The sequence below is a fragment of the Rhipicephalus microplus genome, chromosome 1 (genome assembly GCF_043290135.1).
Source record: "Rhipicephalus microplus isolate Deutch F79 chromosome 1, USDA_Rmic, whole genome shotgun sequence".
NCBI lineage: Eukaryota > Metazoa > Arthropoda > Arachnida > Ixodida > Ixodidae > Rhipicephalus > Rhipicephalus microplus.
This window is the reverse complement of record NC_134700.1, coordinates 98,465,307-98,479,064: the sequence shown is the minus strand read 5'-3', so window position 1 is coordinate 98,479,064 and position 13,758 is coordinate 98,465,307. Positions and strand designations below refer to the sequence as shown.

The 13,758-nt window shown below is 43.2% G+C and overlaps 1 protein-coding gene across 1 annotated transcript in view; it reads left to right on the top strand.

Moving 5' to 3' along the window:
* Positions 1-441: 441 nt before the first annotated feature.
* The window catches only part of LOC142765553 (uncharacterized), a 47,180-nt gene continuing 33,863 nt past the window's right edge, over positions 442-13,758 (top strand). Inside the window, exons 1-7 of the mRNA XM_075866707.1 lie at positions 442-495; positions 873-1,142; positions 1,743-1,749; positions 2,603-2,755; positions 6,816-7,036; positions 8,775-8,875; positions 10,303-10,408. Of these exons, the coding sequence (XP_075722822.1) occupies positions 442-495; positions 873-1,142; positions 1,743-1,749; positions 2,603-2,755; positions 6,816-7,036; positions 8,775-8,875; positions 10,303-10,408 (912 nt within the window). The remainder of the gene's footprint in view (positions 496-872; positions 1,143-1,742; positions 1,750-2,602; positions 2,756-6,815; positions 7,037-8,774; positions 8,876-10,302; positions 10,409-13,758) is intronic.

The following is a 13,758-nucleotide window of genomic DNA, read 5'->3' as shown; positions in this document are numbered from 1 at the left end:
AAGCCTACGTTACGCATTGAGCGTATTCAGGCTCATGAGGACAATGACTTGTTACTGCTGACAAAAATGCATTCATTTCATGTATTTATAACGCCGTTTTTCCGCTTACATCTCTTTCAAAGCACTGAAGTGGGTGAGTTTTTTTAACGCCTCACTAGAAGCCGCCACAATGAATGCAAGCCACCACACGATAGGCGTTCGGAAGCAAACGAAGCCGGAGGCATTAGCTTAATCCTCAACCTGCCCTTTAGTTCCTACATATTATATATACCCAGCTAATGTCCATTTTTTAGCGATAAATCGAGTATCTACAGCCAGTAGATTATAATTGTTTCAGGGCAGGCAATAATGTCCACTTTCAAAACTTTAAAGGGGATTAATTATTGGTAAACAGAAATATTATTTATTAATACTCGTCAGAAATAATTGCTGTTTCACGCCATGACAGTGGTGCGCCTCGAACGCAAGAAACGGTTCTCTGGCGCTTCCTTTTGCGTGAGGCAGAATGTTAGGTAGCACAGAACGAAAACAGGGTGGATTAGCCGTGTAGGCTATTATGTCCTGGCTTATGTGCGCATTCCTGGTAACTATAGCATAAAAAGGTGCGATTGCTGATATTTTGCAGGCACAAGCTTGACACCGGGTTCACGTGATGACAACGTATTTGTTGAAACAACTCTTAAGGGCAAAACAATAACCAGTACCAGACCAACTACTATGTCGGCTACTACGAGCACAACTGCATCAAGTACTACTACAAGCACACTCGCGACAACTACTTCAAGTACCACTGCTCCTAGGACTGCTACTACGAGCACAACTACAAGTACCTCTACTGCTAATACTACTACTTCGAGCACAACTACATCTAGTACAACTACTACTACATCTACGACCACTACTACTACAACTACGACTACTACTACTACAAGTACTACTACGACAACCACTACAACAACTTCCACTACAAGTACTACTACAACAACCACAACGACAACGTCTACGACAACCACTACCACTACAAGTACCACTACTACAACAACCACAACGACTACGTCTACGACAACCACTACCACTACAAGTACCACTACTACAACAACCACAACGACTACGTCTACGACAACCACAACCACAACATGCAAGTGGTCGCTATTGTTCTTCCATATTATGTTTATTAAGCAGCTTTAACTACTCGTATTATGAATTAACGTTTTAAAAACTAGCAGGCCATTTGAAACTTTGTGTAAAAGCTTGTAATGAGCTACAGGTAAAAAAAGGTAACACGTACGTTGCCTTAGAGTTCAATACCCAACACTCACGAAGCAGTCTTAGGACGTAGGTATGCGCTGTGATGAGGCAGCTAGCTATAGAAGGGCCAAATGAAAATCGGAGCTAAACGTGCTATCCCGTTATGTGCATGCATAACCACATCAGTGCCGGCATTTTGAGCAATGCATGGCTTAAATACAGCAGCATCATTCAATATTTAGAACAGTTTTTCACAAGCAGATTAGCTGCGTATCTCGTTGGCATCTACACTTAGTCGAGAAACGATTCGGAGAGCCATGGCCATTTTGCTGCTATCTTCACATCACTGCGGCCTCGATCAGTGGTGCAAATATTTTATTCCCCTTCTTCATTATCGCTATTCATGCAAGTGGCTCGAGAGACAGCTGTCTAGTATAATTCTTCGGTTCCAGGTTGTCACGAGTGATACTTCATTTATGTAAATCTACTTCTAGTTTCCTGGTTAGCTCTAGTAGTAGAGCGATCACCCTTAAAAAGGCATTGATTTGCAGCTCAATACATCACGTGAACGGCTTTTTCAGCAAGTAAAAAGGCTTTGTTTTTTTAGGAATTTTTTTTCCTCGTGGCATCATGCTACAAACCAATAGTGGTCAATTTGTCTTTCATAGAATAACCTTGTAGTCGGTCTGTTGATTTCCCACGTATAGCTTTTAAGTGCAGGCTTAATAAGGACACTGAACTGATAAGCGTCATATATTCGCCCACCCAAAATCAAATGGCTATAATAATGTAGTTTTGTTTCTAAACCGCTAACTTTTTTAAGAAAATATGGTAACGACGTGTTGGACTGTGCGTCTTTTCTTTCCTCAGATCGACCAATAGATCCGAACTACGTCCGAAGGGGTAAGCCATCCTATTTTGAAGGTTTTTGAGAAAACATGGCGCGCTTACTGTTCTTGGCGTTTAGAGTCGGTTTCAAATCCGTAACGATCCCACTCAGACGTTATCGCTGAGGAAAGCCTGCTTCTTTTTGCATTGTTGGCGTCAATAAACAAAACTAACCCCCGTATTCACAAGCACTCCTCGACTCGACCTTCACCCTTCACTTGACAGAGTTGAGCACTGCGCCACAGCTTGGCTCAAAAATGACGCTGTGCTACTTAAGAATCACAGCACATTGTCGCTGATATGCAGTGACTTGCCGTGCCCATAGACGGCGCTCCCATCGGCTTTTTCAAGTGAAGGTGAAGCGTTGAGTGAAGGGACGTTCTAGAAAATGGGGGTAAGAGTGGCCGCAGACTCCAGCTCAGCTTAAAATTTTTTTTGCCCTATACATTTCTCTTCTGTTTTCTAGACCTGCGCGGCCTTTTGTGCCACTCCGATGCTGACGGCTTTCTGGGAGCTGCGATACCAAATGGCTGCGACTTCATCATGGTTGATGTGCCTCTTCTGCCACCTCAGCGGCATCCCCTGTACTCGTACATGACGACCATCAAATTCACTTCAGGTATGCATTAGCAGCGGCAAGCTAACAACAAAACTAAACAAAAGGTAAATTTCCGATGTTCAGGTGACCATTGTAAGACAAGACGCATGAAGTATTATTTGAACATGTAAGCCTTCAGGCTTCCCAACGGCTAACCAAGAAGAAGGGAAGAAGGAAACTGGCCATGAGAAATCGCAAGCTTCCATCGTTCCCTGTCCACGAATTTCTCAATACACAGAAGTGGAAGCTGTCAATTTGTCTTTCTCGAAGAAGGCGTAGAAAGCTCGAGCCCTTTCTGTCACCTACCATGATGTCGCTCACACCGCGCCCTCACATACGATGTCTTACTTCTAAGCTAAACAATAAATAAACAGTATATACCCCCCTGAAAAATGAAAGAATTGTGATAGAGACCGTATAATTACGGCTATATCTCACATGCTTCCGCGCGTGCCTGGTTCCGATAAATACTGCAGGCAACAGTACGTTACACGAACAGGACGACCACGTTGGGATGAGTACGAATTGTAAGAACGCTTCATACCGTATGATTTCGGAGGATCGTAAAAAAAAAAGCTTGGCCCCATAAAAGGCGTCTCTGGAAAATAGTGTGTGGCGCCGAGATGAAGATGATGAAAAAGGTACTGGGGTCGAGGCAGGACGAGTGGACTGAGTTTGGGTATGTTCGAATAAAGAAGAGGTCGACGGTGGGCTCGCCATGGGTACGTTGGTTCATCCTTTTTTCTACAGCATCTATAGCCCACTGTGACGTTCTGCATGTACACTCGAGTGTTTAACGTAATAAACAAACAGCAACAAGCTATATTATAACAAAAAATACATAAAGCAGATCTCCGTCATTCATTTTTCAGTCTCTTCACGTCTGTGGTACGCTGCTAATGTATTTTGGTGGCATATAACCAAATGTGATGTGCCTAATTTTTGTGATGCACAAGCGTGTGTGCCGAAATAAATCCGGATATGCGTCAGTGCTTCAACGTATAATTACTGCGATAGTATTAAAGAGCTTCTTTCGCAGAAATTGTGCCGTCGGCTTTGATGTCGGCGTCCTTGGTTGAGGGCGAAAAATCATCTTTGCGTGATCGAGAAATACGCAAATAAAAATAAATAATAAAAATAATAGGTCTAAGTGTGCATACAACTCAAGTAGTATGCACGGAAAGTATGTGTTCTACCACAGAGGCATGGTTCTACTTGTTAATACAGTGAAAATACCTTCCCTTGCTTGGCAATACAATGAAAGTAACATTCATGCTTTAGAAACAAAAGTTTTCTGCATACAAGCTCCACAGTACAGCATGAAAGAGTGTCTTAATGAGTGGTACAAGCGTACGTTGCCATCGGTCGTCAGAACTTGGGGTTATCATAAAGGCGGTCACCCGCTACAAAAGGCACAAACGCTACTGTACCCTTAGAGCCTCTTAGTGGGTACAAGCCAGTCAGCCACTACAAAAGGCACACACGCTACTGTACCTTTAAAGCCATTTAGTGGGTGCATAGCAAGTTCGAAAATATTTAACTAAGTGTTTAAAGTGCGCACTTGGAGCCGAATATTGCGATCACATTCAACTCTTAAATGCAAAGCTGAAGGACCCTGAATTTTCTTCGTTCTGAAGCAAATTGTGGGTACGGGCTAGTTGGTATTTTGTTTAGGGGGTCATTACAGCGCCAAGAAAAGACAAGGGACAACGCGACCAACGAAAGCCAGCGCTGACTTTCAACTAAACTTTACTGCTGCAGGAGCAGGGCAATGCAGAGCGAAAAAGGAGAAAAGGCTTTTTTATGCGCACTGGGCACAATGCGGTTGTAGTTCATTCTTTGATAAGATGAACTACCAAAGCATCTTAACGCGAATAGATGACTAATCATGCGTATTTAGAACAACTTTTTGACGAATTAAGGTACTGTCATGGCCTCCGAGATGGCGGGCGCGTGGAAGATTTCTCCCCGGCTGTCCCAATCGCACGGAGAGCGCGTGTTTCTAGAGGTTGGCGTGGCCCGCTCTTTCTTCCGCACCGCGGTGCTCTTTTTTTCGGTCGAAAAGGCTGCCGCGCTGTTCGCGAAGCTCCTATGTGGCGAGAAAAAAGTGGTTTTGCGCTTTTATACAACTTTGTGTTCGTTTGCAAATGTCGGGTCAATGAGTACGAGAATCAAAATCTGCGCTGGGGCGTTTTTATATTCAAATGGTATTTTTATTTTGCTGTAGAGTGCCGTCGCCCACATTAGAGCAGTCAGAATGGCGATGCCTCTGCAAGATATCCGCCGTGCAGCCGTGCTTGCGACAACTGGTCTGCCCTACAGATGAGGCACGTTCAGTGGGACTTCTCACGAAGAGCAAAACGCTGTTCGGCACGTGAGGGATAAATAGGCAAAAACACGGCATCTGCACGGAAAGAATTATTAGTTAGGCGAAGCGTCTGTTCATACATCCGTCCGTCCGTGCATTCGTTCGTCCGTGTGTTCATCGATTCCTATTACAGTACAGCATGCATCAGACGGACGGACGCTTCACTCCACTCATGATATCATTCACTCCGTGGATATACTGGCTACGCTGGATAGAAAGATGAGCGACCAAGTACTGCTACGAAAAGCATCGTCCCTAAAGTATTAAAGTCCCGTCGCGCTACGCATGGCAGCTGGATTGATTGCGTCAGCGCACCTGTAATGATTCTCTAAACAGTGTTACAATCTAAATCAGGGGTAGTTCCACTAAAGAAACAAGAAATTAAGTCACCCACTTATTTGCGTGCAACCCGTGAGCTCTGAATGCGGCATTTTGGTTTAGCTTGTGAATGGGACTGTCGGTTTTTATTAAATGTGGAGCATTTTATAGTCGCACATAATCGCGAATGCGGCGTCGGTGCCACCGTTCGCACTAACACTGCGCATGCTGGAGTCTCGTGCCCAAGTTTTTTTTTTCCTATCTGATGTGCAGAAGGGCACGCAGCAGTATGACATATTCCTTAGCAGTATGACATATTCCTTAAACTAAATGGAGGAAACAAGGCCTGACGTCAGTTTCTCTAACAGAAAAAAGCTACAGCATTGACATAGCATCAATTGTATAAACCGTAACCAGTCGGCAACCTAATAAATTGCTACTATTGAATCAAACGTTCGTTTTGACTTCCACTCCTAAATTTTCTCTCCTCTATTCCAGAATGCCATTGGCGCATGCACCAATGGCATTCTGCAACAACGCAAACACCACAGCGCTCTGCTTTCTGCCGTGGTGTCCGCTGCTGGAGAAACCCACATTAAACGCGCCTCCTCGTGTTAGCAGGGCGCGTGAGGCAATACTCGCTGGTTTTGCAGGGAAGCGTGGTGATTGGGACGGCCCAAGAGAACCACGCTGCGCGCCCGCAATCTTGGAGGCCTTGGTACCATGTGCTACCATGTGGAAGCTTTGAACTGCTCCTGTCATAAATGATCTATCATAGAAGCTGCTGCCACTGCTGAAAGTGGCTCTGTTAATAAGCCTTTAATAGCTCTGACTGACGAGAAACTTTATTTGTGGGCTCTTATTGTTCTCGACCAGGCAGTTCCTGTATTGTGTGTTAAGAGTGCTAGCTCGTGTTATTGAGCTTTTCGGAAGGGGGTGTTCTTTATCAACCGCGTTTTTTTTTAAAGCAAGCAGTCTTTTTTTTATTAAATGGCTCGTTCTTCACAGTGAGGTTTAGTTTGAAGTCAGTGCTCATCTTTGTTAGTCTCGTTTTCCTGTGTTTTCCCTTCGCACTGTAATCACTCTCGAAATATGTTCGTTCATCAGTGGCACACATCGCTACTATAATTATGGCTGTTACAGAACCGATAAGTTTGATGGAACGTTTACGCACGACGTATATACAGACATGAACTAAGAACCGCACTTTAATGGCCACAACCATTTGTGTTCATGTTGGTAGTTTGGAAATTTCGAGAAATAAATGAATGTCGTCAGTAGCTATTCACTACCATTCATTTCACAGTTACCGCAACGTGTCGCAAATGCTTCCGTTTCAAACTCCATTATGCGCATATTCACATCGCATTGTTTGTCTTGGTCGGTGGACGTCAGCTACTCTCGAAGGGCGTATAGTCCAGCACGTCAACACTGCACGAGACACTCCGCTCCTGCTGGTGGTCGAACGAAGTGTGCTGCGGAGTACCGCCTTTAGTCCACAAGCCGTCATCCGGGGTGTCCTCCAGAAGGTCGTCGACATGAAGGGTCACGGCGTTGTGCTCAGCGATCACGAGATTGCAGATGCCGACACAGCAGACATAGTGTCGGATTCCCAGGTACACGTTCATACGTTCAAGGAAGCTTGATTTCTGTTATTACATTACACCAGAATGCATATACCAATGTTTATCTCATCAATGCGTACAGTATTGTCTTTCATCAAGTGTTTCCTAATTTCCTTATGTCCATTCATCAGACAGTACGACTAGATGATACTCTACCATCATAATTGAAAGGCACCAAATCTCGCACATTGCTGTCTTGCACATTTTTAAAGGCAATGCTCTCCGCATGCTGAGGCAGGCGCATGTGGTGTCGAGCTTAGAACATGTATCACTGCTACTGAAAGTATAGAGGTCAAATGCAGTCGCCGGATAATTTTTCTCTCTTTTCATGAGGTGTAGTATGCCATGCACTGACGTTATTCATAGTTACACGTATCATTTAAACTGACAATTATGGCTTCCCATAACAAGACTTTAGGCACAGTTAACACTCGAAATAGTTTATATGGCGTTTACACGGGACCATATAGGGTGCAAGATGTGTGGTTGGTTTCACGAGACAAAGTATTACTCATAAGCTTTCAAGGTATTCCTTACTCTCTATTTTAAACTATACTTAGTTATTTCATTATTGATTTATTTTTTCATTTACTTCTTCCATAGCAGGTGTATATGGAAGGATAATATGTTCTTCTTGGATCAATGTTGGTACAGCTCAAGTGATCTCACTTAACCTAGCTTGGTATTCTATTTTGGGACTATTGTGTTTACTTTTTGTGTCGACTGATCTTACATCATCACTTGCTGAATAACAGCTTTCGTTTCTGTTGCACACAAGGTAATCTTTGAGTGGGGGCGAGGAATATGGAGCACTGAAGCCGTCGACCTCCATCTGTCTACATGTATATAGCGATATAAAAGCGTTCATATGATCTAAATAAAAATCACACTTTTACCAACATTCAACCAGTCGTGTGTCTTTGCGTTCAACAAAAATATACACAAAATGATGGAGAAATGAGAGTAACCTCAGGGTAGATATCAGCAGTTGTCAACTTGAGGTAAAGGGCTTGTGGGTGAATTGCGCGATGATTGGCAGGCGTGACGCGCATCAGCTTTTCTCATTTTTTTCTTATGGACTGTAGAGGACAACGGGCCCAACAAAGCACACTTCTTTCGTTTGCCTCCAAAAATCATAATTTTGCGTTCATTGTTTCCCGGATTTTTGAAGGTAGTTATGTTGGGTAAAAAAGCTGGGATAATTATAAAACCAGGTAGTTTTCAAGGCGGTTGAACGCAGTCGTCTCATGATCGGCAACAAACACATAAGCGCTTACTCCATCAACCTTATTCTTTGCGGTATTCTGTGTAAAAAATCTATTGCCCATAAGTAGAAGGCAAATTAGCTGTTTGCCTTAAGCTAATGAAAATGGGTGAACGCAATTTTCGAGAGAAACGCATGTAAGAAGCAGCACAATTCGCCCATTGCGACCGCGCCACAGTTCGCGCTAACTTAGATATGAAGTCGTGCATAGCATTTCATTTGTGAGAGTGAGTGGGCAGGCTGACGAAATGCTGCTATTACGTGAAGTGGTGGTGACAGGAAGAACATATTATCCTTCCATTTGCACCTTGCTACTCTATACTTTAAGCGTTTATGACTACATCATAATAGCAAGGACTTACGCCTTAAGATAGTATGTTCACTTGAGAACAAAGCAAAAAAAAGTTACACCTAAGAAAAAGCGTGCGGGATTTGTATTGTGCAATTCCCTCTTTTCTCTTGCAGACGCTGTCCGACGAAGTTCAGTCGCATCACGGTATCATCAGATACGACGTGTTCTTTGGAAATCGTTCAGCATTAAGAAACTTGATGCTAGATGTAGCCAGGTACGAACGATCTGATTTTCGCTGAGTGTATGCGCTTCACAGTCGGATGTGCAGTCGTCAGCTAGCTTAGCAGGAACGCTCCGACGCGTGACCTGTACTATTTGGAATGATGCCAGCGGGGGGGCCCTGGACGCTGTTGCCGAGATGATACCTAGGTATGTCATCATGCATGGGTAACACCTCGGCAACAAAACCCAAAGCTACCTGGCACTATCGTCACTCAAACTGTTTGAGGACACGCTGCGGGGCATTCGTGTTACGCATGCTGACGACTGCACAAGCGCCTGAACTGTCAGGTTGAACACGGTGCAGAGTGGCTGGGCTACGTAGAGTGTCATTCTATCCATGGTGGTGGCGCATTTCGGTGCACGAGCACAACGCATGCGTACGTACCCTGGCTGTATTTCTCCGAGAAGCAAAAGTGACGCACTTCAGCAATGTCTCAGAAAACGTTGAGTACCCTGTGCGCCTGCGCCACTTTGCTGGGATGCACGGCCGGGCCGGATGCACTGACGCTGCGCGGAGCTCAGCCACGCTGTGCCGTATTGACCCTCCCATTGACGAGCCTGTAGTGAACGTAGCTACTGTTAAGCTAACTGGCTCTACAGTGACAAACATGGCAAGACGTTTTCTCTGTAGATGTGTTTTCGGAACTTTTTCTGGGCTTTGAATGTCATGCATTTCATTGGTGCTAGCGTCAAATAAAAGTTTCTGAACGTGTTTCACCATTGTTCTCCTTCGAAGAAGCGTCACAATGATTGAGTTTGCTTTTATGTGTATTAATTACCGTGTAAGTACTATAACAATAATAGGCTGCTTGCTGAAATGCTAAACAGGCATTCGGAGTGCTTTATAAAGACTAAACATGTCATAAATTTACAATATGTATTATGTGTTGTTAGCTCATGCGAGACAACAATTATCGAAATCTTATTGTTTTGTGAAAAATCCTAATTAACGAAGTAATTAGTATGCAAACATAGTGTTGGTGGCATAAGTGTACAGCTGACTGTGAACATACCATACCCATAACGGATAAAAATATATGCCTAGAGAGGTGCTTTTTTTTCCACTGGAATCAAGCTTTGCTGCGACACCACGTGGACAGTCGTACAGCTGACTGTTCCGGAAAGTAAAGCTTAAATGTACCGTAGAAATTCTGTGACAAGGAAAGGCTTAAAGCTAGAAATTTCATTTTGTTCTGCTATCACTCATACATCTTCTTTTTACCGTTACTGTTTACGAAACGGACTCACCTTCAAGTAACAGAAGATTTTTAAGAAAGTTTTCAGTTGTTTGGAGTTATTGCTTTTTTTCCCATGCCGCGAAACATATAAGCGATAAAGAATCACTAGCGTGCATGTTCACGATCATTTCGAAGTTTTCTGAATTTTGTAGCTATATGCAAATACCGTTTGTACCTTTAGGAAACCGTCAGTCACCTTCGTGTACCGAATGTCAGGAATCAGCCGCACGTTCACACACTTGTACTTCGACAACTTCTATTCGATAAGAATGAAAGAAGAGAACTTGGTGAGCCTTTACTTTTGTTATTTCTCTTCATTTTTATGCCGTACATGAATAACAATCTGCATTAGACTTGCATCTTTGACGTTGTAAATAAAGCACCATTCAAAAGAAAAAGTACAATTGATGTACAGCAGACACCCTGCTAAAATGTTCTCACAGTGGCATGAATGAGCAAGCAGCACCAATGTGGCTATTCACGAATTGCACTTTCTTGTTTAAAAGAGAAATTGACGTCACGCTAACGCACATGTATGGCCCACACTTATAAAAAAACAGCTTCTAGAGTCTCTCGCACTAATTTAGGGTCGACACGGCCTACCACATCTCTATTCATTAGCCATGGCTAGCAACCGCAGCATTTGCAAAGTATAAGATGAGGTTTGAGCCCTCTCATACGTTCAGGTTCCTACAGCGCTGTATTAGCCTGTCACAGGCTGTAGTAACTAGTCAGCCCTGTCATTGTCTTATTCACAGGCTACGGCAGGCTATGGCGACATGCCGATTCCCTAAACTTTGTTAAAATATTGTTGTAAATGCAGCCAGCAGCATGCAAGGTAGTCCCCATAAGCTGTTTTCAAGCGTTTATTTTTCCACTTGCAAATAAAAAAACGCATTTTCTCTTTATTCGAACAACTTCCTCGCCCAAACACCACATCAATACTGAAAATTCAAGCAGCGCTCTTCTACTCTGTGTGCTGAGAGAAGATTACATGGGTCCCACCCAGGTGTCTAGTGGCTAAGGTACTCGGCTGCCGACCCGCAGGTCGCGAGATCAATTACCGGCTGCAGCGGCTGCATATTCGGTAAAGATGCAAATGCAATGTTTGATGCGCGTGTGCTTATATTTAGGTGCATGTTATAGAACCCCAGGTGTTCGAATGTCCGGGGCCTTCCACTACGGCATCTCTCATAATCATACGGTGGCTTTTATTTATTTATTTATTTATTTATTTATTTATTTATTTATGTATTTATTTATTTATTCATTTATTTATTTATTTATTTATTTATTTATTTTTATTTATTTATTTATTTATTTGACAATGCATGATAACCGTCGTGCAGGAGACAAAAGTCGTCATTAACTCACCTGACCAGGCATCAAGCACTTTATATATCATACATCCTTCACACCTAGTGACTGCATTGGCAAAAAAACAAACTTAAGGAACATACAAACACAACCACTTTGCGGAGAACTAGGAGAAAGCTTATAATAAAAAAATTCAGCAGATCCCACGTACCTGGAAATTGACGTTATGCGAAGCTTGCCAGAGGAAGGCGACAACGTTGCAATTTTTTATTGAGCGCGACGTTATAAAATGACACTAAATATATGTGAAAACATTGCACGCACACACTTATGTTGAAGAGTTGCAGATGATTATATAACCAGTTGTTTTCACTTGTGCAGCGATGCCAACTGGAACATACGTATTAGCAGCACCAGAAGCTCATAAGAAGCGCTGATGCTCGCGAGGATGCCGTTCCTAGATACTGCTACATAAATCAACTTCACCACATGGCAACTAATCACAATTGAGGTTAATCCGACGTGACAGCTGTATCAAAGGAGGACATATGTAAAGTTCATAAAATTGGGTCGGCAGCACTGCAACTATTGACGATTCAAGATTAGCGGCTATTTGAAAAGTAGTTCCAAGACCTGGCATAGCTCTGTGGTAAAATGTTTTATTGCCACACAAAATGCTTGGGTGGGATTCCATCTGGAAGCCTGACATTTATTCTTTGCATTTGTCGTGCCGACGCTTCTTAATGCTCGCTCTTTGAAATCGCAAGTGTGCGTTCTTGTTGTTCCTAAGTAGATTTGAAGGGTCACCTGTAGCACATACCCGCATACCAGCGGCACATACCCGCCCGTGAGTATGTGCTACTATGTGACGGAAAGTGCTTTACGACGTACGCGACGGAATTGTGGCATTATTCATGTCTTGACCAGTGCGCCATATTCGTCAAACCTATACTAATTTTGCATCACGCCAAGTTAAGTGGGGACCACGAAAGCACCCAACTGTAAGTGGATAGATAGATAGATATAGATAGATAGATAGATAGATAGATAGATAGATAGATAGATAGATAGATAGATAGATAGATAGATAGATAGATAGATAGATAGATAGATAGATAGATAGATAGATAGATAGATAGATAGATAGATAGATAGATAGATAGATAGATAGATAGATAGATAGATAGATAGATAGATAGATAGATAGATAGATAGATACGCCCAAAGTCACCGAAATTCGCTAAGAAATGCTTGGCATTTTTCAAAGATTACAACAAGGCTTCGAAAATAGGTTAGATTAGATTCACGTACTATTGCAAAGTAAATAAACAACGTTGTGCAAGAGTATGTTAGACACAACGGGTTAGCATGCTCCCCCTCGAAATTCGAACTCCTAATCATTAGAACTAAAGCCAAAAAGACGCCAGGCGCGGACGCCCAACAACAAGCACCGATAAAAATTATGTTGGAAAGATGCCCGGTTCCTCCGGTTCTGACTATTCGAGTGCTGGGTATGCTTATTCAACATAACATGCAAAACACCATGGCTCTCATAAAATTGCAGAACACCTCCAAACAAAATGGTGGACTGCTCAGGAGAGTGTCCAGCAGACATACAGGCATGAAGGAGATGGATTTGTGTAGGCTCATTCAGACCTTCCTAATCAGCCACATAGTCTACTCTTTCCCCTATTATCATTTCAGGAATTCAGACAAAAATAAAATGGAAGCTATAATTCTACAGGCGTACAAATGGGCCCTAGGTTTGCTTGTTTATACCAGCACCGAGAAGCTCCTCCAACTTGGAATGCATAACACCCTAGAGGAGCTGATTGAAGCACACAAAACAGCACGAATAACACGGCTTTCAGACACGATGACAGGAATACATATCCTGCATAAACTGAAAATTCAGCCCATACACACCACGGGAGGCAGAGCATCACTACCTCCTGCGATCAGACATTACCTACAGATCAAACCAATACCCAAAAACACCCTGGCAGGCAGACACGACGCTAGGAAAAAACTCAGGGCAGATAGGCTAAGTGAAAAGCACAAGCAAGACCAAACCGTGGTCTTCGTCGATGCCGCCAATCAGGGACACAACACATACAGCCTGAGTGTCGTGGACGCAGAACTTAAAATCGTCAATGTGGCTTCCACCAGAGCCGCATCAATCAAAGAGGCAGAAGAAATAGCCATAGCGCTGCCCATTATGCATCCAACCACCCACACTCTCCTTAGCGACTCTACGAGCGCTATTCTCAGCTTTGTAAGGAGAAGTGTGGGACTAAATAGAGCTAAGGTCCTGAGAAAC